At 54.5% G+C, this 27,599-nt stretch overlaps 1 protein-coding gene across 7 annotated transcripts in view; it reads left to right on the top strand.

Moving 5' to 3' along the window:
* Positions 1 to 27,599, top strand: part of RRBP1 (ribosome binding protein 1) — a 53,796-nt gene that overhangs the window by 13,678 nt on the left and 12,519 nt on the right. For all 7 annotated transcript variants that reach the window (XM_034639867.1, XM_034639868.1, XM_034639865.1 and 4 more), the window contains 8 exons: positions 9,300 to 9,448; positions 10,702 to 10,824; positions 14,428 to 14,580; positions 15,416 to 15,534; positions 17,937 to 18,090; positions 25,431 to 25,569; positions 26,551 to 26,729; positions 26,874 to 26,899. In XM_034639867.1, coding sequence (XP_034495758.1) covers positions 9,300 to 9,448; positions 10,702 to 10,824; positions 14,428 to 14,580; positions 15,416 to 15,534; positions 17,937 to 18,090; positions 25,431 to 25,569; positions 26,551 to 26,729; positions 26,874 to 26,899 — 1,042 coding nt within the window. The remainder of the gene's footprint in view (positions 1 to 9,299; positions 9,449 to 10,701; positions 10,825 to 14,427; positions 14,581 to 15,415; positions 15,535 to 17,936; positions 18,091 to 25,430; positions 25,570 to 26,550; positions 26,730 to 26,873; positions 26,900 to 27,599) is intronic.

Raw genomic sequence — 27,599 nt, 5'->3', positions numbered from 1 at the left:
TTCCAGAACTTCTGATCTGTTTTTCCTACAAGAACAAATCAGGGCTGTGTGGCAGGTTTTTACCACTTGTCTGTGGCCAGATTTGACAGTGAACACCTGCCTTCCTCATCCAGGCTTTGAAAACGTTTTATTGTATAAATACGTCCTTCCAGCAAGCAAAATACGAACAAGTGAAAAATTGAGTCTGTCCACTCCATGCCTCTTACCACCCGTTCCCGGGGGAGCCTGGGAGATGTTCTGCTCATCACATTGGCACACCCTGTTGGAGCCTGCGGGGCACACAGCTTGGGAGCTGGCTTTGCTTCCCAGGGTGCTGGTGACACCGTCTCCTACCATACCTATGGGGCTGCTGCTTCTGCTCCGTCCCGTTCTGCTCCGTCCCGCTCCACAGCAGGGATGTCTCATTCATTTATTCAAGTGTCTATTTATTTAAATAGTGTACAGTTTTTTCTTAAAGATTTATTATTTTTTTATGATTTGAGAGAGAAAGAGGGCAGGGGGCAGAGGGAGAGGATCTCCAGCAGACTGCATTCTGAGTGTGGAGCCCGAGAGGCAGGGCTCAATCTCACGACCCTGAGATCATGAGCTGAGCCAAAACCAAGAGTCGGACGCTCACCTGACTAAGCCACCCAGGCGCCCCAAGGGTGTGCAGGGCTTTTGCCGCTACAATTAACGCTGCAGTGACGTACATGTATTAGAGCGTGAGCATCTCTGTAGATAAGTCCTCCTAAGTGGAAGGGCAGGAACGTCTTTAATTTAGGAGAACAGTGCTACATCGCTCCCCCAAGGACATTTCACGATTTCCTATTCTCGCAGAGTGATGAAGGGCCCGTATGCGTGTTTTCCAGAGCCTTGCCCCTGACTTTACTGCTCCCGTGGTGCTGTAGGAACGGTGATCGCTTCAGGGGAGCATTAGAAACCCAGGCGTGCAATAAAGAGAAGGCACTTGCTTATGAAACAGAAGGCACAGATTCCTCTGTTACTGTTTGCAGAAGAGGGAACTCAGGGAACCGCAGGGAAGTGAACGTTTCCCCAGAACTGAAGCTCCCGAGTGTGTGCAGCCTGGTTACAGGCCTCCACGGGCTCATTCTCGTGCGTGGTGTTTATTAGGAAAAGCTGCGGCCCCCTTACAGGAAGTATGTGGTGTACATGGTGGTGGTTTCTTGAAAATCTGGTTTTGCCCTCGGGCTCCGTCTTTGCCGGGTACTTCTGCAGCCTGCCTGCCCTGGGCTGTGCGTGGGCTAATGGGCAGGTAAGCTTAGGCTTTTAGGCGAGCCCTTTCATCCCAGCACCTGGAAGGGAATCCAGATTCGTACAGGGCAGGCCTGGCCCCCAGATAAACCAAGGACAGACTTGGGGAACATGGGGTGCCCACCTGCACGCGCTCCTGGCCATCCTGCTTCTGCCGGAGCTAGGCATGAGCGCTGTTGCTGCGGAGTGGGGCCCTTCCCTCCTGCACTGGCTTTACCCCGACCCCCTTCCCTGTCTGCAGCCTGCTTGCTCCGGGGTTGGAAGGCCATTGAGTCCGGGCCCAGGGGATACTGGCCAACCTGCAGAAGGTAGAACACGCTCTCAGACACCCCACGATGACCTTGTTACACACACACATGTCTGTGTGGGAGAAAGACCCTCTTGGGGGACAGGACTATGGGTAAATTTTAGTATCTTTCCTTTGCCCTTCTGCATTTTCCAGTTTTTTCGTAGCCTGCATTATTTTTTAAATGGAAAAGAAAAAAAAACCTCCATTATTTGTCTGTAAGTCAAATAAACAGGCACTTGTACCAAAGTGGAACTCCTCACCTTTCAGGCACTGTGAGGCAGTCTAGCCCTGACCGTAGGTCCCCTGAGCGTTTTCCGAGTAGCAGAAAGGAGTGTCTGCTCCTTCAGGGGTCCAGGTCGAGGGAGGAAAGTGGCCAGTTCTTCTCAGGCACATCCCAGGCCCGGGGTGCCCAGTGTGTGGTCATGAACTGAGCTGAGATGGAAAGTTAGTGGCTCTCACATCTGTGAACCTGGCAGGGCCCTGGAGGGGGGGCCGCTCATCTCCATATGGAAACCCCCCCAGAGCAGGCAAAAATGCACAAATAGGATCATGTTCTGTAATCTAACAAAGCAGGGGTCACCAGAGGTCAGGGGAGATGGGGAAGAATTTTCAGACTTACTAGGGAAACTTTGCTGAAGGGATCTGTAGCTTAGCAGGGGCTGTAATCTTAAACCATGTGACTTGATAGGAGTGACACCCCTTCCTTCCTACAATCCCATCCCCCCCCAGCACCTCCCACAATGACCTTCTTGCACTGTGCGCTTGCTGGGTCGCCACCAGGAATGTGACACTATTGTTCTCAACCACATGTTTGGTTAGGCATACGGTTTATGAAACTCCTCTTCATGCATTTATCCCCCTATAGGTCTGTACCGTGGACTTGTAGCTTTACCTGCTTTTGCAAAAGCAGAAACCAAAGTTCAGCTCTCTTTTTTGAGACTTCCCAGAAATCACATGGACAGCAGATGGTGGCAGGGACAGCCTCAAGCTTTGGTCCCTCTGTTTGAGGCCCCTCTCAGGCCAGGCCAAGCCCACCTCAGCCTCTCTTCAGCCCCTTAGGGCTGAGGTACAGACAGGTGTGTATGGAGATTAGGTTTGATAGTCTTTTCTTTCGAACTTAGTTTTTCAGGGTTTGAAGCTCTGAAATCTCTTTGGGGCTTCTGAGCCTTTATTCACTTTCCATGTAAGTTCTTCAAACCCAACTTTTCTTTTTTGAAAGAACAAGAACATTCCTTAGGGAAGGAGCCGAATCAGTATGGCACTGCCATGTCTTAGAGAAGCTGCTGGATGACATTCTTCTAGAACTCTCCATTCAGTCATCTAAAAACATGGCGGCACTGGGGTTCCCGTGGCCGCCCTCAGGCAGCTGTGGTCAGGAAGCCCACAGGTGCACAGATCTTGTCTTTTTTTCAGGCGCGAGCTGAAATCTTAATTGTCATTTAAGGAAGGCGTGTTCTTGGACCAGCTACTGTGCCCGAGGAAGCCCATGGAAGGGTCTTGCCCAGAGGTCCTACGGGGCTTGTCTTTCTTTAAGAAGTACTGTGATGTTTTTCTTTTTTTCTTCCAGATATAAACTTGATTTTGTTGAAATTTGGGAGGAAAAAAGTATAATGAGAAAAAGTCATTTATAGGGGTTTTTAATTCCATGAGGCATTATTAAATGCACCACCTCGCGGATTTGCTAACAAGATTACTTTTTTCTCCAAAGGAAAAGGCCTGATTCAAAGGCCCCAAATGGGGCTGCTCTTAACATTATTTGTACTTCGCTCCATGTGGTTAAAACACCAGGTGTTAGTGTCTGTGGTGGTCAGGAGTCCAGCGTGGCTGCTGCTCCGGGGTCTCTATCGGATTGCGGGGGCAGAGCAGCCCCTGGGCAGTGGCGGGCTTTGCAGCCTGAGCTGGACTTAGGGTCGGCTGCATGAGTGTGTGTGCGTGCTGTCTGGGAGCGGGAGCCGCCGCCTCCGATGCGTTCAGTGGATTTTCCATCTGGGGCTTTGTGAGGGCTGCTTTCCTGCTAACTCAGGAGGACCCTTTGCAGCCTCCATCCCCCAGTGTGAGGCTAGTGAGGAGACTGCAGACAAACTGGCCAGTCCCACGTCTATAGACAGGTGTGCCTGCCGGCTTCTCTGATTATGGTTTTGGCGGCGGGGGGGGGGTGCCCTCTGTATTTGGGGCCAGCGGGAGTCAGGGGTTCATCTTCGTCTCTGTCAGATGGTTGCTTGTGCAGTGGTGGGCTTCAAGGAAGCGCAGGGGAGCCCCATCTGGGGCCCTAGGGCCTTCGACCCAAGTTTGGCTCAGGTGGTTGGGGATGTCAGGGCCTGGCGGTCTCCCCAAGTTTGGGGTCTNCCTGTCGGTGAGGGGGGGGTTGGGTTTGGGGGGGGGGGGGGGGGGTGCCCTCTGTATTTGGGGCCAGCGGGAGTCAGGGGTTCATCTTCGTCTCTGTCACATGGTTGCTTGTGCAGTGGTGGGCTTCAAGGAAGCGCAGGGGAGCCCCATCTGGGGCCCTAGGGCCTTCGACCCAAGTTTGGCTCAGGTGGTTGGGGATGTCAGGGCCTGGCGGTCTCCCCAAGTTTGGGGTCTGGCTTCCTGTTGTGGGAGCCACTTGGGGGCCTCTGGCCAACCCTGTTGGGGTGGCACTCGTGCAGCATCTGCTCTGTGTGTCTGAGACAGGCCTGCAGCACTGGTCTGGATGTTCCCTAAGCAAATGAATGTTTTTGCCACTGGAGTTCTTCCTCAGGCCCCCCAGACCTCACCCTGGTGGCAGGTTCCACTGCCAGAGTCCCTGGATTGCCACCTGGGCCTCTGTCCCCTAGCTCAGCTTCCTCGGCACCCTTGGGCCGGGCGCCTGGCCCTGGGCTCTTCCCTCCTCTGCCCCGGCCTCCGGGCCTGTCCCCCAGGTGTCCTGAAATAACATTTCCCAGTCACAGACCTTTCTCCCTACTGGCGTTGCTCCTTGCCTATGAGATAGACTCCAGATCCTTGGGGACTGTGAAGACGTGGACCCGCTCCAGTCTCCCTTCCCTCTGCTCTGAATAGCGAGGCCCTTGCAAGCCTCGCGGCCTGTCCTTGGTGCCCCTACCTTGCGCCAGCCCTTGCCTTCTCCTTACCCAGCAGTGCTTGGCTAAAACATCCCCTGCTTTGAAATCTTTCCCGGCCCCGCCGCTGCGGTTGCTTCCTTGGCAGCACGCCCTCCCCACGTTCCCTTTGTATAGGTCTGCTGCATCGTTGCCACACGTCCCGTGTCTCCCCTGCCTCTTAGCTGGCACCTCCGCCTCGACCTTTCCAGGCCCAGCAGTTTGCTGACTGCCGGCTACACAGGGTAGCGTACTTTGGGGATGGAGACTGTGGGGACCGGCCCACCCTGGGCAACCCGCGCCAGCGGCTGGCGCTGAGCTGGAGCCTTGTGGTGGGCTGTTGCAGGGCCTGGGCCACGATCCCCTCGCTGGTGAGCAGCTGTTGGCGCCACCCTGTTGGTTGACTTAGCTGGACGTGAGCCGTGCAGTAGCGTTCCAGTAACCGGACACCAGAGGGGCTGCTGCCGACACGGCACCGGGCTGTGGAGCCCCATAGGGTCCCTAGCACTGACCCCTGGCCCCTGGGGATCCCGGTAGTTGTGCGAAGAGAAAACTCTCCCCAGAGGACCCCGTCGCTGATGGTGAGAAAGAGACTCCTAAGTGCCTGTTTGCAAGACAAGTTTAATTTTAGGTGACTAAAGCTCCCAGCAGGGTCACAGAAGGGCGCCTCGTTTGGAATTTGAGGTCTTACGCACATTATCCAGTGCTGCGTGCTCCTTGGCGGGGGGCCCGGGGAGGCAGAGGGCTCCTTGCTTTACGTAAACATGCTGCCCCTTTCGCCTCACAAGAGGGTGCAGACGGAGCCGTGCACCCTTGCTCCCCAAACATGCAAGGCGGGAGCCCCAGGGTGTGTGGGCTGTGTTGCTGTGTGCGGGACTGGCTCCTGGGCACCACCTTTGCCTGACTTCTCTGTTCCTTTGATGGGAGTCAGAGGAAGGGCAGAGTTGCTTTAGCCCCCCTGAGTCCCTCCCTATGTGCGCTCTCTGTTCCGGGGGCAGGGTGAGGACAGGGTCTGGGACCCTCTTATGACTGGGGCTTGAAGGTGGCTGTGCTGGTTCATTCTGCACGGCTTTTTATGCCAGCCAGTGTTCCAAACATGTTGGGATTTAATCTTTGCAGCAAAGCTATGAGAGAGGAAAGATTGATTATTACCCCCATTTTGCAGATGTGGAAACTGAGGCCAAGGGAGGTGAAGCAACTTGTCCAAGGACGCACAGGCAGACAGGAGCTGAGCTGCAGTTTGAACCCAGGCCACCTGGCTCAGGGCCTTGTTAAGGACATGGTAGTGTCCCATTGCCCAAGGGCAGAGGTGACCTGCAGGCCGGACCTGGCCGCGGATGTGTGTGTTCAACCCCACAGTGGTTTGATTTATTTATTTTTCATTGAGGTAGCTGTCAGCACTAAAGGTCAGGAGATGACGCATAAAAATCTCGTTTCTGGCTCTCCCTGGCAAGTCCGCACCTCTGAGGAGAGTTCTGGCCCAGACCCCATGGGAGCCATCCCTTAAAGGTGAAGGAACATGTCCAAGGCCCCCTCACTCAGGAGGCTGCCCCTGAGTCAGACCAGTGCCATCCTTGCAGGGCCTGGCCGCTGGGGCTGTTCACTGGGTCTCCTGCCATCGGATGGGTCTGGATTACTTCAGAGCCATGAGATACCGTTCCTGTCTCTCCACTCTGCTTTCCTGCTGCATCCTTTTTCCTTGAGGCCTCCCTGCTTGTCCATTCCTGGTATTTCAGACTCAGTGGAGGTGGGCAAAGCGCGGGCCTGTAGGAGCAGGCCCTCAGGGAGCTGGCCTCACTAGGGTTCACCGCCTCGTGGTCTTTAGCAAGTCAGCGGCTCAACAGACAAGACGTTGGTCTTTGACAAGTTTATTTTAGTGTCTTAAGATTTCACAATGCCAAGGGTTGTTTCTAGTCTTTGAGTGTTTGCTGGAGATGTGCAACGCACCAGCGCGTATTCGCTCCTGTTAGCACGTTAGTTGGTGGGAGTCAGCGTGCCCATTTCCCAGGAACAGGCACCAAAGTGAGCTTAGTGCCACGGGTTTGGTGAGAGGATCTTGAAACACAGAAGTAAATGCAGTTCACATGCAGTCTCTAAGTTCTGGGTTCTACTTCCAAGTACTTTTTTCTTTCATTTTTACTTCTCCTGCTTTGGGGAGAGTAAAGATGGCACCATTCTTACCTAAAAGACTTAATGAAAAATTGTGTAGTTGTGGCTCTGAATATAATTTAAAAGATAGTGTTCATATGAACACAGGGAAGGCCATGGAAGTTTCTGTGGGGAGATCAGTCAAGGGGCAGGGGAGAGTTCAATTTTGCCAAACGTAGTTTTGGATTGCTTCACTTGTTCAAGGTTTCATGACTTGGTTCACTGAAATAGCTAATAAAATTTAATAGAATTAGGTTAGAAAGTTTGCATCAAGGTGAATGGCACTCACAGAGTACTCTTAGAAACGTTCTGGGGTCCATCTCCCTGGCCCTCCAGGAGGGCGCGTGGTCTGTGGAGACCACGGGGGTACGTCTGTGAGGAAGCAGCTCGATGGCAAAGCATAGCTCCCTTATCTAGATGCCCCCCTCCCTGCCCAGCAGTGCTAGGGACTACAGGGGCCTTGAAGGAAGGGTTTGTTGACCATCCTTCTAGGCGAGGCTTCAAGAGAGGCCTGAGCCCCTGGTCATTCTGAGGTCTCTGTAGGGGCAGGGGGCCGCCAGGGCTTCAGCAGGCCATGCTTGGGGGGGGGCGGGGGGGAATAGGAGTAGCCCAGCCTGTCCAGTAGAAATACAGTGTGAGCCACACGTGTGAGCGCTCTCTCTGTAAATCCGACTTTCCTAGCAGTCACATGAGAAAAAGCAAACAAGAAGCAAAGAGAGTTCATTTTAGTGATATATTTTATTTAACCCAGTTTACCCCAAGTACTATCATTTCAACAGGCAATCGATACAGAAAATTATTACAGATATTTTACGTTCTTTTTTTTCCCCCATACCAAGTCTTCAAAACCCGGGGTGTACTTGCATTTTGTAGCACACCTGGGTTCAAGCTAGCCGCGTTTCAAGTGCCCAGGAGCCCCGCGTGGCTGGCAGGCGGCATGTTGGGAGAGCACACGAGTAGACCTTTCCTGAGTCGGGAAGGGACACTGCACAGGGGTCGGCCTCAGGGGCGCTGTCCTGCCCCGTCTGACTCCAGCTGTGTCTTTGAGAGAGTGGACGTCCCTCTTCTGGAAAGCCTTGGCAATAAGCATCTGTCTACAGGCTGAGGAGGAAAAGCAGGGGGGCCTGTAAACCAAAATGCTAAGGACGGGGTTTTCTTCCAGTAGTGAACTTGAGAGTGAGGCTTGGCTTTGTTTTTGGCTCGGCCATAGTCAGAAGGTTTTTTCTAGTGTGTATAAGTTTACCACTAAAATTATTTTGTATACGTATCTCAATGAAGAGAAGAAAGGCTGAAGGGAGTGTACACCCCACCCCCCGCTTCATTTTCGTGACACCCTTGAGCTCTTCGGTCTTTCAGCGTGGCTATTTTTACTCTCCCCAGCTTCACCGGGGTAAGAAATTCTACAACGAAGGTGCTCATAGCAACCAGCTCGCCCACGCCCCACATTCCCCCCATTAAGGTATCATGCTAACTGCTTTGACTTGCGATGAAAATATTGTGACTAGTCAGTGAAAATATTGTGACAGGCCAGAGAATTTAGGGTTGCCATGGAAACGTTCCCCATTCATTGTCCTCAGTCTCAGTGAGGGGGGCTTAGCCGAAGGTGCCTCGGCAGGTTGGCCTGTTTCTCTTATGTCACTCCTCTGTGGCCCCCCCAGTCAGTGGGCTGTGGGGCAGATCTGGGCATTTCAGGAGGGGTGCTTCCAGGTGGACCACCTCAGTTCACCTTGTCCGGTCTTCAAGGCTGCATGAGAGCCTGTACTCTGAGAATGTATGTGTGTGTGTGTGTGTGTGTGTGTGCACTGCAGAAGTGACAGGTGGCTGTGGCACCTGACTCTCTGCCCTCTAGCAGGTCACTTATGGACTGACAAGCAGGCAGGCCCCTTGTGAAAAGAACCCAGCCCAGCCTCCCCTCTCCTAAAACCCACTGTAGGCTTCATGAAGCCAGAAATAGTGTTTGAACCCGGATGTGTGGGAAGAGCCTTCTTTTCCCTGGGACCACAGAGATGCAGCCTAAGAGACATGAGCTTTTGCCTTCCGTCCTTCTCTCATGACCACGGGGTTGTGGCTGTGGGGTCTGTGTGTGTAAGGGGCCATGGGACCGTCAGACTTGGTCATGGCAGGGGGCTAACCCTTGCTGGGCCATGTAGGGCGAGAACTGGACCAAGCAGTTTGCTGGAAAAAGAAGGAAGGGAAAAAAGCACCTTTGGGGAAAATATACCTTCTGCTCATTTTGATGATAAAATGGGGGGGGGTCCTCCCCCAATCCAGGAAAACAGCCTTTCTTTCCTCGGGGACCTCTCTCCCTCTATTCTCTTTGGGCAATTGGGAGGATGGTGCAGTGACCCATAGTCTGGTCCATTTCTTAGTACTCCAAAGAGCTTGGGGTACCCAAGCAGGCTCTGCCCTCAGCCTGCACAGCCCAGGCAGCTCGACAGTCCTCGGTTCTGCCTGGCCCCCGCTGCTTCGAGGCATAACCGACTTGGTTGCTGGGGTCTGAGGGTAAGTCTCTGCTCCTTCTCTCTCTCACATCACAGGGCCCCCGGACTCCGACAGCCCTCTCTACCTCCCCTACAAGACGCTGGTCTCCACAGTTGGAAGCATGGTGTTCAACGAGGGGGAGGCCCAGCGGCTCATTGAGATCCTGTCCGAGAAGGCTGGCGTCATTCAGGACACCTGGCATAAGGTGGACCCACCCCCCCGCTCTCCCCTTAGGGGCTGGCAAGGTGCAGCACGTACCTGGTCCTGGGGCCCCAGCCTCCCCTGAGTGATCCCATTGGGCTGGCTGCAAACAGCTTGCCAAGCCACACAGAGGTCGTAAAATAGCCTTCGCTTGCCTCTCTTGGCAGAACTTTGCCACCCCTTGTCAGACACAGGCTGCATGAATCACCTCACGTACGCTTCGGCTGCTGCCTCAGCCCAGGCGCAGAAACAGGAAGGCCGTTACAGGCCAGGGCCGGGCTCTGTGTTCCATGCTCCTGAGGGTGAACATGGGAGCTGGGGCCCAGCTAGCTTGTGGCTGGGGCTCAGGTGCAGGACAGAAGGTGTAGGGAGACCCTGCATGGTGGGGGGGGCCCAGTGACGGTCTTGGAAGCACCTTCCTCTGCTGTCCCTCCTGCCACTGGGGGCCAGTTCAGAGGCTGGCACCTGCCCTGTGGTGTTAGTGGCGAGTGAGCTGCTCCCAGGAGATGCCACATGGCACGTGTTTGTTCCTTATCCAGAGTCGGAACTGCAGGTAATTTTGCTGGAGAATTTTGTGACATCCTAGTGGTTAGTGATGTTGGGGGTGTCCTGAGAGCCAGGCCAGTGACCCCTGCCCTGAGGCCAGTGGGGCTTACTCCCTTCCTGGCCCTCACTGGCGTGGACACGACGAGCTGTCAAGGGGAGTGCCTCCTTCAGTGAGCTTGGGGGAGGGAATGGTGTCTCCTGGCCTGAGTGACTGGAGGAGGTGAGGAGGACTACTCCTCCAAGGAGACAGGCCTGGACTCAACCTCAGGCCACTATCCCCAGAGTAGACCTCCCCTCCCAAGGTCTCCATACTTCAGCTAGCAGCCTGCAGCCTTCACACAGTAGCTAAGGGGTGGGCACCAAGCCAGAGACGATGACTCATTCCCCCTCAGTGGGGTAGGAAGAGGCCCTGGCCATGGTTTGTCAAGTTAGTGGGAAACACCATGCTCCTAAAAACTGTCCCAGAGAACCAAAACTTTTGGTCTATATAGCTCCTACGTATAGTGGGCCTAGAGGCCTGGCCCCCTGGGTAGCTGAGGCCGGGGTGCCTTTCCCAGAAGTGTGTGGAGTCAGGATCAAACCAGCTCATCTAGAAGCCCCATGCCACTTGATCAGTCCCCTGCTCTCTTGTCATGAGTCCCAGTCTGATTGCTGAGGCGGGGGTGGGGGGACACGACCCCTCTGTTAACGCTGCTCTGTGGGCACTTCTAGGCCACTCAGAAGGGCGACCCTGTGGCAATTCTGAAGCGCCAGCTGGAAGAGAAGGAGAAGCTGCTGGCCACAGAGCAGGAGGACGCGGCTGTCGCCAAGAGCAAGCTGAGGGAGCTCAATAAGGTATGGCTGCGTGCACGCCCTGTCCTGCGCACCCCCGGGCCGCAGCCGACGCTGCCCCTGGATCGTGGGCCGGCCTTCCCGCCTTGGCTCCTGCTGGGGCCTGCTGCCTTGTGACTGCCTCTCACGCTGGTGCATCCGTGGCGGCGGGGAGGTCTTCGCTGTCTGGAAGCTGATGACCTGGGGCTGGCTTGCCTCTAGTGGCCCTTGTATAGCTGTGGGGGTGGCGGCTCTCCTCCCATGACCACGTGACTGAGAGCGCGTGGACGTTAAGTCGGGGGTTAGGGCCCCCAGGTTGTCATGGGCTGTCTTTTTAGGGTACGCACCCTGAAAGGAGGTTGGGCCCAGCGGGTCCAAGGTGGTTTTGTTGAGAATTAGAGCCAAAACTCATGGGGAGGGGAGTGAAGGAGCTGCTCTTCTCCCTTTTCTGCTGTCTGTGGAGCAGACCTGCAGGGGAATGGCTGGCCATAGTGTCAGCTGACGGCTTGCCACCCAGGTAACGCTTGTACTTCCTGAATGACGGTCATGGGTCCGTGCTGCCGCCGTGGGCTGTGGGCATCACTCAGGCTGTGTCGGGACACGTGGCACAAGGGACCACCCCCCCTCGCCCCCTGCCACCCCTGTCAGAACTCACTGCGCTTCGTCCCTTGCCTCTCTCTTGAGGAGAGCCCTACAGGGCTGGTTACACCCAGTTCGAAAGCTGTCTTTTTCGGCAAAATTCTGTGGCTTGCTCTCACTCTCTTGCCACTTACCTGCCTCTTCTGTCTGGGCGGCAGGCCCAGGGAGATGGCCTAGGACTGGTGATGTCCCACGCAGTCTGGGCCGCAGCCCTTCTCAGGGCCCCTCATCTGCTCTTTCTAGAGTAGTCAGAAACGAGGCAGCCTGAGTTTCTGACCTCAGTTGGAGGGACGCAGCCTGGAGCCAAACAGTGAAGTTTGTGTGGTGGGGATGGCAAGAGCAGAAGCGAACCTTTGGATGGTTACTCTTGGTCAATGCTCCACCCAGGAGAAGAAAAGAAAAAGGCAGGTCTCTGTGGCCTTCCTTGGAGCTCAGTAGCCTTCTGCCCAGAGGACCCCATCATCTCTGTCAGGACTGTCCACACGCAGCCTTCACATGAGCCTGTCTCGGCTTGTTGGTCATATGCAGGGTGGCTGGAGCCACTCGCCCTGCTCCCAGCAGCTGGCTGTGCTCCTCTCTGCCTCGGCTGGTGGCGTGCCGTGGGCCGGGAGCATTTACGCCATGCAAAAGGGCCAGCCCTACAAACCACAGGCCTCCACCCCCTTAGGGCCAGGTGGCCAGCACACCACTGGTTAAGTCTGTGGTTTCGGGGAGCCATTCTTCTGTATCCTCTTTCTAGACAAACTGAGAATCCCTGTGAAATTTGTTGCCCCCCCCCCAACAAAGTTCAAGTGAGAGGAAGTGGGATGGAGCATTCCCACAGCTGCTCGGCCAGATGGTTGTCTGGCTGGTTCCTTATGCCTGCCCCCTTGAATTTCGGGTGAGCTGGAGGTGTGATGAGTGAGTGGGTGCAGCCTCTGACAGTCACAGTGGCCTGTTTCTTCTCCATTCCTGGGGTCTCCGGCCACCGTGGGCAGGGCAGTGGGTGCAAGGGTGGAGTGTACCCTGCGGGAGGCTCCTTAGAAGCTGTCCCTCGTGCTGGACACTTGCCCTCTCTCTCAGTGGTGGCCGCTTGACAAGATTTCCAAAACCACGCTGGCAGCCCACGTGTGGACGCCGTCCCCACGTCCGGATGCGTTCCAGCTCTCACCTGGCAGAGTAGCTCCCAGCCTGCCAACTGCAGGGCTCTGTGAGACACGCAGGGACACCCCCTGGTGCTCACGACCCATGGAGCTCCGAGGAGTCCAGCCAGGCCCCTTCCCCTGACCACACCCCCCTCCCTGCTGCCCGAGGGGACCCTCTTGGGCTTCCGAGTGCTAATGTGTCCTATGAGGGCCCTCTAAACTCTGCCAGTGGCTCCTAATCCTCTGACTGGAGCCTGCACCCCTGAGCCCCCACCCCATCCACTCCCCCAACACGCAGCCCTTCGTCGTCACCCCTGGGCCTCTCCTCCTGCTCCTTCCTTAGGCTCAGATGCCTTTTGCTGTGTAATTGGCTGGAAATTTTCTCCTTATCCTTGAAGACTCTTTTGTCCTCTCTCCCTTGAGAAGCTTTCTAGAGCCCCGTTTTCTTCTCCCAGCACCACAGAGCTCATCACTGCGATCATGTGTCATTATAACTGTCCTCTGTAATCCTGGCCACCTTGCTTGGCTCAGCCTCACAGGGCCAGCACACAGCTCAGAGGAAGCCTTCCCAGCCTTGGGTGACATATCTCCCCCAGGGCTCCGTGAGGTCAGCTGTAAAATGGGGTTCGTGACCCCCATCTTACTGAGAGAATGGAGTGAGACACCCGCTCGTGTCAGAGTGGATGCACAATGGTGGCCGCCTCTCCCGTTCCTGTAGATAATCGGTGAAGTGTCCCTTGGTGTGGACCTCATGCTCCTGTGGGCTCTCCCCCTGGGCAGGGCCAGGAAGATGATTGTGTGAATGGTGAGGCCATGGGGTCCCAGATGGTCTTAGGAAAGGCCGGACACACACAACAGCTCTGGTGCCCAGTGGCCACCCCGTCAGCCTAGCTCCTTCCCTAACCTCTGATTTGCTACCGTCCCAGCCCAGGGGGAGACTCTGGCCCTTTGGGATGGGTCTCCCTGGCAGCCCCGGCCTGGAGAGCAAGAGGATTTCCCACTTCTCTCTTCTCCTGCCCGGGGATAGGGCTGGAATCCTATGAGATGCTTGGTCACCGTGGTCACCAAGGCCAGCTGGGCCCACACCAGGTAGTTGTCAGCCTGGCTGGAGGGCTGCTGGACAGGGAGCACCCCCAGCTCCAGGGGCCTCTTTGCATCAGCCTTCCTCCAGCTGTCACTCTGCTTCTCATGGCTTCCGGCCATTGCCATTCTTTCAGGAATGACACAGACCCCAGCCAGCCCCTGTTCCTTGATCAGCCCTTCCCACCTTGTGCTCTGCCTCTGCCTAAGGCTTCAGGTCCCCAGGCCCAGCATCCCGTGTTCGTCATGGGCAGCTGACGCTGAGCAGAGCAGTTGTGCTGGAGACCCAGGCCCTCCAGGAGTGGGGCCAACCCCCTAGTCATGGTGCGACGGGCATTGTCTCTTTCCCCACCCCAGGCATCAAGGCTCGTGCCTCTTCTGTCCTGATACAAGCACTTCAGTAGGGCGTTCCAGGGCCTCGATGTCTGGGACCTGGTCTAGCCAGGGTGTCCTTACCCCAGCAGGGCTGAGCCAGTAATCCAGGAGAGCGCAAGACTGTGTGACATGTTTACACACCTTCCTGCGTCCGCTACCTTCACGTGGCCAAGGCCTGACATCGAGCCCCCTACCGGTCAGGCTAGAAGGGTTTTCCCGGGACCCTCGTCGTCTCCTGCCGGCTGTCTGCGGTGGCCGGCTTGGTGTGTCTGGGAAGTCAGGCGGAGGAGTCTCAAGCTCCCAGCCCCGGGTGATGAGGTGATGTCTGGGCTGTGAGGACGTTGGTCCCATCGGGCAAGCTCCCGCCCTCGCTCGCCTAACTGCCCTTCTGCCCTCGGCGCTGTCCTAGGAGCTGGCGGCGGAGAAGGCTAAGGCAGCGGCCGGGGAGGCCAAGGTGAAGAAGCAGCTCGTGGCCCGGGAGCAGGAGATCACAGCCGTGCAGGCGCGCATGCAGGCCAGCTACCGGGAGCACGTGAAGGAGGTGCAGCAGCTGCAGGGCAAGGTGGGCAGCGGCCGCGGGGCCCGGTCGGGGGCACGCGTGGGCCCCGGAAGGCACCGGAGGACGCCAGGGGCTGCGGACGCGGGCTTCAGAACCTGGTGTGGGTTTGGAGGGAAGGGCTGTTTCATCTGGCCGGCTCTTGTCAGCCCACCATGTGTGTGCTTCCTGTCAACAACCAGGAAGATAGAAAATATATTTTAAAGAGCACTTTCTTGAAAACAGCCTGGTCCCAAGTGGCCAGCGCCTTGTCCCGTCTCGGGTGCTGCTGGGTCAAGTTGTCAGCCTCCACAGGACTGCACAGTAACGCTAGCTCTAGGACCCCGTAAAGCAAGAGGCACGAGCTGCCCGAGGCCAGCGGGGGCCACCTGCCCAGCCCAGCCTGGGGCACCGGAGCCCTGAGCCTCATGCCCTGACTGGTGCTCTGTTCGAGGTGGGCCCCGGCCTCCTCCCCACTGCATGGCTCGGGACGTGCCCCCAGGAAATCAGCGGGCAGGAAATGAGGCTTCCTTGGGGCCATCGTAGGCTGCGGCTTGTGGCTCTGTGCTCGGTGTCAGAGCACTTACCCTGGCGACATCAGAGGCAGTGTGCACAGAGCAGGCCTGTGGCTCCGGCTGAAGGCTCGCTGCCCAGAGGCTGGAAACAGGGAGGTGGAGGGGAGAGAGGGGATACGTGCTGGGGGTCCCCCTGCCTCTGACCTTGGAACTGTGCAGTTTTGAGGGGTCCTTCTCCCCTCATATGGAGAAGGGGTTGCCCTCGGTGTGTTCGTCTGTGGGCCGGGACCTCACCGGCCTGGCTGCAGAAGCCGGCTCTCTCTGATGCCCCTTCACTGACTTTCCAGATCCGGACTCTTCAGGAGCAGCTGGAGAACGGCCCCAACACGCAGCTGGCCCGCCTGCAGCAGGAGAACTCCATCCTGAGGGATGCCTTGAACCAAGCCACAAGCCAGGTGGAGAGCAAGTAAGCTCGGCACCCCGTTCAGACCGCACGAGGGCCGGTTCCTGGGGCTCCGGAGCTGGGGAGGGCTCCCGAGGCCTGCCTGAGGCTGTGCAGGTGCATTCGAGTCTCTTCCTGGACGTGGGGCTAGCACGGCCGCCTTGTGTGGGCCCCCGACATGAGCACGTGGGGCTGGCGGTGCACTTGCACACCCACCCCGTTGAGGGCTCTGGCCCGACTCTCCATTCCTGTCTGGTTCTGAGTGGCCAAGCCCCCAGTGCGTGGCCAGCATCCTCACACGTGCTCAAGCCCCCAGGGAGAGCTGGCGTGCCCCAGCCTGCCAGTGTCCCTATGATCAGAGGCCTCTTGGGTCCTGGCTAGTGGCGGCCTCTGGCCTTCCTGGGGGGCAGATACTTCTTCAATGTCTGTCCTCACAGCATTCCGAGAAGAAGCTCTTAGAAACTTCTGATGCTGGCCCAGAATATCAGGAGCTAGCGGATTGTCTGGGATCGGAGTTTGATGGTGTTGTGGGGACCCGCAGTAGGCTTGAGCCCCTGGATTCTCCACTGGGGACGGGGGCTCGTGTGCTGGAAGGGACATTTGCCTCAGACACACTGGTGGTCAGGAGTAAACACCCCTGCACAGCACATGGCCCGCCTGGCTTCGAGGGGTTCTTGCTCTCAGCCTTGACTGTCAGGAGCTCAAGTGCCAGGGGGTCCCAGTTAGCGGGCCGGCCCCAGAGGGCAGCAGTGACCTCACCGAACGCAGGGCCGTGTGGCTTCCTTTGGACTTGCTGATTTGAGCGTTACAGACTCAACAGGCTGGCCCAGAAGAAGCCCGATGCATTTTCTTTTGATTCACACTTTTTTGCCTTCTCTTGACCTGAAGTCTCCCGAAGGGACTGTCTAGGGTTCTGTGTCATCTCCAGAGCATCCCCGTTTGCCAAGAGGAGCGCTGGCTTCCTCTTTTAGCTGTAAGTCAGGTGGGGACAGTGTTGGCCCAGGAGCTGGACTGGGAAACGGAGTCTGTGTCTGTGTGTCTGTTTCCCCCCCCAAACCCCAGGCCAGAGCGTGAGCTAAAGGCCTCCTTCCCCAGGCTGGTCCCTTCTGTCTGGAGGTCCCCTCTGGGTGTGTGTGCGCCCACATCTTTGTCTCTGGCCTGGCCCGTCAGCAGGCTGGGGCGTAGGGGGGTGGCTCTGGTTTCCTTAGCAGCTACGAGCAGAAGGTGAACGTGGGGAGGGAGGAATGCTCTGGCTTCCCCTGTCTCGTAGAATCCACTGCAGCCTCCTGGGAAAAGCTGAAAAGCCTGTAGACCTGTCACCCTGAGGTGGCAGCCACTGACTCCCTTTGTGGGAGCTCTGCCCTGAGTGCCCTGTATGCCCTGCCCAGAGGTCCAGAGCAGTCCCAAGGGGCTGTCCACTGAGCCTCCCACCTCTGGCCCTGGGTGCTGGAGTGCAGCCTTTCCTGCAAGCCCTCTCATCTTGAATCTTGGCCTTCTAGAATGTGAGCCGACGGCCCCGCAGGGGGCTTTGGGACGGCCACCCTGGTGCAGCGGGGAAAAGCCAGGTGCAGAGAGGTGGGAGCCACCTACCCTGCGAACAGCAGAGCACAGCTGCTCTTGGCCAGGCTTATTGCTTGCATCTGCTTGCGGCCACCTTGCAGAGTGGTGGGCAGTCCGGTCTGTCCCCTTTGTCTGGCCTGGGTCATCGGTTCTGCCCTGAAGAGGTGTCTTGTGTCCTAGTGAGAGAGGCTGGCGTGCCAGTCACCTCCTCACATTGGGGAAGCTGGGTCTGGAGCGGCCTTTCTTTTCCTTCTAATCGGGTCTCCTTCCTTCACTTCTGGACTTGTCGCTGGTCCTGAGATCCAGATTTTGCTCAGTGTTGAAGAGTCTGTTTTGTCAAGTGCCTCCACGCCCCGCTTCCGGTGACCTCCCAGCCTAGCTGTGGTCCAGTCAGCCGGGAAAGTGGGGCACGTGGGTTCCAGCTGGCGGCCGCCCATCCCCGCCCCAGCCCTACAGGGTTACCGTGGCCAGTCAGCCTGCATCTGGAGTTTGTCTGGTCCTAGATTAGCAATGAGGAGAAGGGTGCCTTGCCTTTTCTTTGAATTTCCAGCTGTTTCTGGGCAGGGTTCCCGTGGGATACCGTAGTGTACATTTTGCTCTTTGCTCGGTATGGTCCATATTCCATGCTGATCAAAGAACGTTTTCACCAACACACATCAGAGCCCGACACGACTGATACAGTACAAGAGGCTTCAGTGATGGCTTCAGGACTTGGGCAAGTAATTGTGGAAGAGCAGATGCCCCGGAGGGAAGGCTGTCCCGCCAGCCCCCTTCACCCAGAGGCTGTTCTTGGGGCTGGTGAGAGCCGGCTCGAGGCGACTCGAGGCTTCCTCTGTCCGTCAGTGGGGCTGGTGACTGTGTTGCAGGCAGAACGCCGAGCTGGCCAAGCTCCGGCAGGAGCTCAGCAAGGTCAGCAAGGAGCTGGTGGAGAAGTCGGAGGCTGCACGTCAGGAGGAGCAGCAGCGAAAGGCTTTGGAGACCAAGACAGCTGCCTTCGAGAAGCAGGTCCTACAGCTGCAGGTGAGTCAGGGGAGCCCCCCTCAGTGCCCTGTGTGCTCCGCCCGCCAAGCCCCTTCGCAGAGCGGGGACAGACCAGAGCTTGCTCGGCTGCCTCGGGTCATCGTTGGCAGCCAGGATTTTTTTTTTTTAATTTTATTTTATTATATTATGTTAATCACCATACAGTACATCCCCAGATTCCGATGTAAAGTTTGATGCTTCATTAGTTGCGTATAACACCCAGTGCACCATGCAATACGTGCCCTCCTTACTACCCATCACCAGTCTATCCCATTCCCCCACCCCCTCCCCTCTGAAGTCTTCAGTTTGTTTCTCATAGTCCATAGTCTCTCATGTTTCATTCCCCCTTCTGATTACCCCCCTTTTCTTTATCCCTTTCTTCCCCTACCGATCCTCCTAGTTCTTATGTTCCATAGATGAGAGAAATCATATGATAATTGTCTTTCTCTGCTTGACTTATTTCACTTAGCATTATCTCCTCCAGTGCCGTCCATGTTGCAGCAAATGTTGAGAATTCGTTCTTTCTGATAGCTGAGTAATATTCCATTGTATATATGGACCACAGCTTCTTAATCCAGTCATCTGTTGAAGGGCATCTCGGCTCCTTCCATGATTTGGCTATTGTGGACAATGCAGCTATGAACATTGGGGTGCATATGGCCCTTCTCTTTACTACGTCTGTATCTTTGGGGTAAACACCCAGTAGTGCAATGGCTGGGTCATAGGGTAGTTCAATTTTTAACTTTTTAAGGGACCTCCACACTGTTTTCCAGAGTGGCTGTACCAACTTGCATTCCCACCAACAATGTAGGAGGGATCCCCTTTCTCCACATCCTCTCCAACAATTGTTGTTTCTTGCCTTGTCTATCTTTGCCATTCTAACTGGCGTAAGGTGGTATCTCAGTGTGGTTTTGATTTGAATTTCCCTGATGGCTAATGATTTTGAACATTTTTTCATGTGTCTGTTAGCCATTTGTATGTCTTCATTGGAAAAGTGTCTGTTCATATCTTCTGCCCATTTTATGATTTGTTTATTTGTTTCTCGTGTATTGAGTTTGAGAAGTTCTTTGTAGATCTTGGATACCAGTCCTTTATCTGTGGTGTCCTTTGCAAATATATTCTCCCATTCCGTGGGCTGTCTCTTAGTTTTTTTGACTGTTTCCTTGGCTGTGCAGAAGCTCTTTATCCTGATAAAGTCCCATAAGTTCATTTTATCTTTTATTTCTCTTGCCTTTGGAGATGTGTCGTGAAAAAGGTTGCTCTGGCCGATGTCATAGAAGTTGTTGCCTATGTTCTCCTCTAGAATTTTGATGGATTCCTGTCTCACATTGAGGTCTTTCATCCATTTGGAGTTTATTTTTGTGTATGGTGTGAGAGAGTGGTCAAGTTTCATTCTTTTGCATGTAGCTGTCCAATTTTCCCAGCACCATTTATTGAAGAGACTGTCTTTTTTCCACCGGATGTTTTTTCCTGCTTTATCAAAGATTAGTTGCCCAAAGAGCCGAGGGTCCATTTCTGGGTTCTCTATTCTGTTCCATTGGTCGATGTGTCTGTTTTTGTGCCAGTACCATGCTGTCTTTGTGATCACAGCTTTGTAGTACAGCTCGAAATCCGGCATTGTGATGCCCCCAGCTTTGTTTTTCCTTTTCAACAGTTCCTTGGAGATTCGGGGCCTTTTCTGGTTCCATACAAATTTAAGGACTATTTGTTCCAGTTCTTTGAAAAATGTCCTCGGTATTTTGATCGGGATAGCATTGAAAGTGTAGATTGCTCTGGGTAGTATGGACATTTTAACTATGTTAATTCTTCCAATCCATGAGCATGGAATATTTTTCCATCTTTTTATGTCTTCCTCAATATCTTTCAAAAGTGATCTATAGTTTCTAGCATATAGGTCCTTTACGTCTCTGGTTAAGTTAATTCCAAGGTAACGCATGGTTTTTGGTGTTATTGTAAATGGGATGGATTCCCTAATTTCTCTTTCTTCAGTCTCGTTATTCGTGTATAGAAATGCAACTGATTTCTGGGCATTGATTTTGTATCCTGCCACCTTACTGAATTGTTCTATAACTTCTAATAGTTTGGGAGTGGATTCCTTTGGGTTTTCCATATAGAGTATCATGTCATCTGCAAAGAGAGACAGTTTGACTTCTTCTTTGCCGATTTGGATACCTTTGATCCCTTTTTGTCTTCTGATTGCTGTTGCAAGGACTTCTAGTACTATGTTGAATAATAGTGGCGAGAGTGGGCATCCTTGTCGTGTTCCTGATCTTAAGGGAAAGGCTTCCAGCTTTTCCCCATTGAGAATAATGCTTGCAGTAGGCTTTTCATAGATGGCTTTTATGAGATTGAGAAATGTACCCTCTATTCCTACACTCTGAAGGGTTTTAATCAGGAAAGGATGCTGTATTTTGTCAAATGCTTTTTCTGCATCAATTGAGAGGATCATATGGTTCTTGAGTCTTTTCTTGTTGATATGATGTATCACATTGATTGATTTGCGAGTGTTGAACCATGCTTGCATCCCAGGTATGAATCCCACTTGGTCATGATGGATAATCCTTTTAATGTACTGTTGGATTCTATTAGCAAGGATCTTGTTGAGGATTTTGGCATCCATATTCATTAGAGAAATCGGTCTGTAATTCTCCTTTTTGAGGGGGTCTTTGCCTGGTTTGGGGATCAAGGTAATATTAGCCTCATAGAATGAGTTTGGTAGCTTTCCTTCTGTTTCTATTTTTTGAAATAGCTTTAGGAGAATAGGTATTATTTCTTCTTTGAATGTTTGGTAGAATTCCCCAGGAAAACCGTCTGGGCCTGGAGTTTTATTATTTGGAAGGTTGTTTATCACTGACTCAATTTCTTCATAGTTAATTGGCCTATTTAAGAAATCTATTTCTTCCTGTTTCAGTCTTGGTAGTTTATAGGTTTCCAGGAAGGCCTCCATCTCTTCCAGATTGTTTAGTTTTTTGGCATATAGCTGTTGATAAAAGTTTCTAATAATCCTTGCAATTTCAATGGTGCTGGTCGTGACCTCTCCCTTTTCAGTCATAATTTTAATAATCTCAGTCCTTTCTCTTTGTTTTTGGACAAGTTTTGCCAGTGGTCTATCAATTTTATGGATTCTCTCAAAGAACCAGCTTCTAGTCCTGTTGATCTGCTCTACTGTGGTTCTGGTCTCTAATTCATTGATTTCTGCTCTAATCTTGGTCAACTCCTTCCTTGTCAGTGGGTTAGGCCTGTCCCTCTGTTGCTGTTCCAGTTTCTTGAGGTGAGAATATAGAAACTGCATTTTAGATTTTTCTATTCTTTTGAGTGAGGCTTGGATGGCTATGTATTTCCCCCTTAGGACTGCCTTTGCAGTATCCCATAGGTTTTGGACCGTTGTGTATTCATTCTCGTTGGTCTCCATAAATTGTTTAATTTGTTTTTTGATTTCCTGGTTTATCGAGTCATTCTTGAGCAGGATGGTTCTTAGCCTCCAAGTGTTTGAGTTTCTTCCAGGTTTTTCCTTGTGGTTGAGTTCCAATTTCAGAGCGTTGTGGTCTGAGAATATGCAGGGGATAATTTCAATCTTTTGGTATTGGCTGAGACCTGTTTTGTGTCCCAGAGCATGATCTATTCTTGAGAATGTTCCATGGGCATTTGAATAGAATGAGTATTCTTTGGTTCTGGGGTGTAGTGTTCTATATATATCTATGAGGTCCAACTCGTCGAGTATGGCATTCAAAGCCTTTGATTCTTTGCTTAGTTTTTGCCAGGGTGTTCTGTCTATTTCTGATAGTGGGGTGTTGAGGTCCCCTACTATTACTGTGTTCTTATCTATATGTCTCTTTATTTTGGTTAAGAGTTGGCTTGTGTATCTTGCTGCTCCCCTGTTGGGGGCATATATATTAATAATTGTCATATCCACTTGTTGAATACTTCCTTTAAGAATAATATAGTGCCCTTCTGTATCTCTCTCTATGGCCTCTAGTTTAAAATCCAGTCTATCTGATATGAGAATTGCTACTCCAGCTTTCTTTTGAGGTCCATTTGCGTGGAAGATGGTACTCCATCCCCTTACTCTAAGTCTGAATGCATCTTTGGGTTCAAAATGAGTCTCTTGTAGACAGCAAATGGATGGGTCATGTCTTTTTATCCAATCTGCAACCCTGTGGCGTTTTATGGGAGAGTTTAAGCCATTTAGATTGATAGAGATTATTGACAGATATGATTTTAATGATGCCATTTCTCTTTAAAGTCTTTGTATCGGTTGTGACTTGCTGCTCTGTATCACTCTTGGGGCCTTTTTACCTTTATAGAGCCCCCCTTAATATCTCCTGTAGGGCTGGTTTCGTGGTTACGAAATTGGTTAATGATTGGCGATTTTGGAACGTCTTTATTTCTCCATCAATTCTGAATGACAGCTTTGCTGGATAAAGGATCCTTGGCTGCATGTTTTTCTCTGAAAGAGCTTTAAAAATGCCCCCCCAAGCCTTTCTCTCATTCCAGGTCTCTGTAGACAGGTCTGACGTAATCCTGATACCTTTGCCTTGGTACGTGAGAAATTTCTTTGCCCTGGCCGCTTTCAATACTGTATCCTTGGATCTAATATTTGCGAATTGCACTATGACATGCCGTGGCGTAGGTTTGTCCTGGTTGAGCTTGGATGGGGTCCTCTCTGCCTCTTGGACACGAATGCTTGTTTCCCTTGCTAGATTAGGGAAGTTTTCAGCTACAATTTGTTCAAATATCTCTTCTAGACCTCTGTTTTTCTCCACCCCTTCAGGGATGCCGATGATTCTGACATTGGATCGTTTCATAGAGTCAGTAATCTCCCGTAATCTACATTCGTGGGCGTGGATTTTTTTAAGACCAGCTTCTATTTTCGTTTTTTCTTCTACTAACCCATCCTCCAATTCGCTAACGCGTTCCTCTGCCTCGGTGACCCTGGCCGTCAGAGCCTCTAGTTTTGACTGTATTTGGCCCATAGAATTTTTAATTTCTGTCAGATTCGCTCTCATTTCTGCCCTTAGGGATTCTATATTCTCAGCAACGCTTTCTCTGATGCTTTTTTCAAGTTTACTCATCATCTTGACCATTGTTGCTCTGAATTCCATTTCTGATAATTGGGATACATCCATATGTATTAATTCTGTGGCCGAGGCCAATTCTGTGGCAGAGGCCACAGACTCATTATCTTTTCTTTGCTGGGGGGGACTTCTCCTTCTCGTCATTCTGATGAAGAGAGATTGCAGGGTTGTCCAGAGCCCAAGTGTTGACTGGGACCCAGGCCGTGCGCCCTTGTTTTATAGAGATCTTAGGGATGTGGGCTTCTTCCTTAAAGAGTTTATTTATTTATTTGAGAGAGAGAGAGACAGTCAGCAAGAAAGGGAACCCAAGCAGAGGAGTGGGAGAGGAAGAAGCAGGTTCCCGGTGGAGAAGCCCGATGAAGGACTCCTTACGGAGCGTTGTGATCACACCCTAATCCGAAGACAGGTGCTTGGTGACTGCGCCACTCAGGCGCTCCGGGTTGTGGGCTTCTTGATTTTTCAGCCTGCCTTCTGGGGGAGGGGCCTGCCTGCCGGTACTCAGAAAACCCTGTTTGGGTAGAGTCTTCCGTGTCCCTTGCGAGGGGGGATGGGGATGGGCACCCTGTGAGCCGGTATTTCCGGGCTTTTGTTCTCTGGCGGGCAGCCAGGATTTTGACAGCTGGCGGCGCATGCGCGGCTCGGGCCGGAACCCTTGGCCTGGGCCTCGTCAGTAACAGTGGTGGCTAGGTCACCCGGGATGGCCGCCTTCAGGGTGCTAAGCGCCGTCCTCCGTGCTTTGCATACGTTCACTCGGCTAGTTCTCATCCCGGCCCCGTGAGGTAGGTGCCCCCGGTATCTGTAATTACCCGTACGGAAATCTGAGGCACAGAGAAGTAGCTGGTCCCCAGTTCACACAGGGGCGGGGTTTGAACCCTTGGGTCTAGCCCCGGAGCTGTTGGCCACCACCTGGGGTGCCGCCGTCTCTGGCTTTGAGGCTGGGCGGGTACTCTTCCTTCTCAGCCTCTGACTGGGGCCTGAAAGCTTTTGTCTTCCCAGGAGATTGGCTGTTCTCCCTCGGAGGGAAGAAGGTTGTCCCCCCAAAGTGCCCTGGGCAACATCCACTGTAGCCTCAGCCCAGGGGCTTTGCTGCTTATTGGCCTGATGACTTCTGGATCCCCCAGCTGGCCTGTTAGGGGGCAGGATGACTGGGTGTGGGGAGCCTTGATGTCATGCCTGCTGTGCATTTAACTTTTTGGGGTGAGGAGGAAATCCTGGTGGCCCGAAGGTCTCTGGGCCCTTCTTCAGCTCAGTCACAGAAGTTAGGCTACAGCAGTGGGCCGTGGGGCTGTCTTGTGGAAGGTGCTAACATGATAGACGTGAGGACTGATGCTCGAGTGTGTACAAGGGACTAAAAAGGAACACGGTTGGGATGGTTTGGGTGGAACTGAGGTGGATAATTTGATGGGCATTGATTTTCACATAAGGCAGGTCTGCCCCTACCAGTGAGATCAGAACCGCCGAGGTGGGCTTGGCAGTGATTATGTTTTAAAGGTTTTTGGATAGTTCTGCTTCTAGGGCTAGAACCTCCACTCTGGCCCCCAGCTTGTCACCATTATGTGTGCCATTTTTAAAGGACCAAGGCCTCTCACCAGTAAGCCCCAGACTCTGAGTGTCTCCTATCCTCCCAGGCCTTGGGCTCCCGTCCCCAGCCTGGGGCCTCAGAGACTCCCATCTCCTCCTGACACCAGAGATTCTGGGAGCGGCCGACCACAGGTGGTGAGGGAGGGCAGGGCAGGTGGCTGCCTCCTCTGCGGTCCTAAGGTTGACCGTGAGGCCCCTGGTGCATACTGGGGATTTCAGAGCCTCAGTGTCCCCATGTGTCACACGGGCATAACTGTGGTACCTGCGTCGTGGGCCGGCTGGGGATTAACCATGCCAATGCACGCACAGTGCCTAGAATAGGGCTTTCCCAGAAGAAGAGCTCGCCAGATGTGAGCCTGGGAGGGGCCCACGTGGGAAATCACTGAGTTGGACTGGATGTTTAGGCTGCGGGAGGCATCTCTGTGTGTCACACTGAAGTCAAAATAGGGCTTTTTCTTGTTAGCAATCACACTTCTTCACCTGGGGCCCCTTCCTGAGAGCTTACTCGGGCTGGGGGGGACGCCTCCCGGCGCTCTCAGTGGGTGAACCGACTTCGGAAATCCAGGAGCGTTTTATAACGGTCGTTCGGCCGGCTTGGCAGGATGTGAAGAGCTCTCCGTGGTCCTTGGCCTCAGAGCCAGCTGGGGGTCTGGCCTCCTCACGGCCCTCTTGCCTCTGCCCTAGGCGTCTCACAAGGAGAGTGAGGAGGCCCTGCAGAAGCGCCTGGACGAGGTCAGCCGGGAACTGTGCCGCTCCCAGACCAGCCACGCCAGCCTGCGGGCAGACGCCGAGAAGGCCCAGGAGCAGCAGCAGCAGATGGCCGGTAAGGGCGGCCCCTTGGCTGCGGGGCCCCCAGCGGGCCTGCAGGGGTGTGCCTGATGTGGGTCCGCACACCGCTCCGGCCCCACACCCATAAAGAGGGCCAGCCCTGTTGGCAAGTGAGGCGGCACGGGATCCCTGACTCTGCCCCTCAGGAAGTCATGAGGTGGCCATGGCACCCAGCCAGGTGAAGGGCTGGCCACGGGGGTGGGGGCAGAGCCGCCGGAACCAGGTGCTGGGGGGAGCTTGCGGGCCGGGCGGGGGTATTGGGGTGCGGAAGGTGCCTCCGGCTGGAGCCTCCCTTGCCGCGGGGCCCGACCTGGCACTGTGGCTCTGGGTGAGCTGCCGCACCCCTGAGGCCTTTGCCGACTTTCTCGGCTGCCTCCTTTTGGACCTTTCTAGCTTTCCTGGCTCACTCAGCCCAAGAGGCCAGGTTTGGAGGGTGGGCCTGTGGTCTCCTAAGCCTGTAAGTCGCCTTCGCAGTCAGAAGAGTGCGGCATGGCCCAGGGGGCCCCAGGGGTCCTGGTGAGCCAGGGAGGGACTTGGGAGGTGGTGGCTGTGGAACCCACGGGCCTCACTGGCCTGTGAGAAGCGGGAGCACGGGGAAGCAGAGCAGCCAGACTAGGAGACTGGGGTGGTTGGCGGGAGTGCTGGGTTCCAGTCGCCTAAGCACAACTCGGCTGATACAAGCTGGTCTCCCAGAGAATGAATGTTTAGCAACTGCAGCTGGAATCCATTTTAGATTTCCAGCATTTTCCCAGGAGTGATCCGAGGGCATAATGTGTCCTGGAGAGCAAAGCCAGAGTGACTGCCTTTATCCATCGGCTCGTAAGGCGCCCTAGCGGTCACAACTCTGTCTTACCAGCCGAGGCACAGAGAGGGGGCAGGGGAGGGAGCCCTGGGAGCTGTGTTTAGAGGAGAGGTGGTGGGGGTGTCCATCCCAGCGTTTCCCGCCCCCACCCACCCTTGCCCTCCTTTCCCCCAGAGCTGCACAGCAAACTGCAGTCCTCCGAGGCAGAGGTGAAGAGCAAGTGCGAGGAGCTGAGTGGTCTCCACGGGCAGCTCCAAGAGGCCAGGGCCGAGAACTCACAGCTCACGGAGAGAATCCGGTCCATTGAGGCCCTGCTGGAGGCAGGCCAGGCTCGGGACACCCAGGACGCCCAGGTCAGCCTGAGGAGGGGGAGGGAGAAGGCCACAGTCCATCCAGCCAAGTAGAGAGGGCTGAGAGTGGATGGGGCCCTGTCCTGACTACATGCCACAAGGGGCCAGTCTCATGATGACCATAGCGCTTTCTGTCTCTCATTCCAGGCCAGCCAGGCGGAGCAGCAGGCCCGGTAAGTGGAAACGGAGGGCCACAGCCTCGGCACAGAGCAGCCAGGGCTTTCAACGGGGCCACCTCGGAGGCCCTTGCCCTTCCCCGCCCCCTCCAGTGGCTCTGAGCACAGGGTGCAGACCTAGGCAGGAAAGAAGGCATCTTTGCAAAGAGCTCCTTGCCCCCTCTTGACTTATCTGTGTGGAGAGTGGCAGATGCCTCAGCCAGGGGCGGGGGGTGGGAGGGTTCTAGACCTTCTGCCTCCTCCCGTCCTTCCATCCATCCATCTCTCGGTCGAAGGACTAGCTGGTCGGAGGGTCTCCAAGGCGAGGGTTACGCACCCAGATGGAGAACCTGGCAGGGAGGCGGGGGTCACTCGGCGCTTTGCCCAGATTTGTGATGTCGGTGCAGTTGGGAGCTAAATCACAGGATTGTCCGTAAGGTAACTTCACTGCTGGCGGACCTTGTTTTCTCTCGCTGTTGGTGGCCCAGCACCAGGCTGTGCTCAGGGGACTGTTTGTTTGCTGTTGCTAAGGCCGGAACCTACACCTGGGGGGAATGGCTTGAGTTAGGGGGCTTGGAGTCCCTGGGCCGGCACCGCTGGACCACACATCCCCGAGCTGATGGCCAGAAGCTTGGGAGCTGGGTCGTGGCTGCCAGGGCCAGGGCTCCGCAGGGTAGCCGCGTGGCAGTGAGGCATGAAGGGCGGCCTTCATCCCCAT

The sequence above is a fragment of the Ailuropoda melanoleuca genome, chromosome 13 (genome assembly GCF_002007445.2).
Source record: "Ailuropoda melanoleuca isolate Jingjing chromosome 13, ASM200744v2, whole genome shotgun sequence".
Classification (NCBI taxonomy): domain Eukaryota; kingdom Metazoa; phylum Chordata; class Mammalia; order Carnivora; family Ursidae; genus Ailuropoda; species Ailuropoda melanoleuca.
Note: the sequence above shows the minus strand (reverse complement) of the source record. Positions and strands in the feature narration are given on the sequence as shown.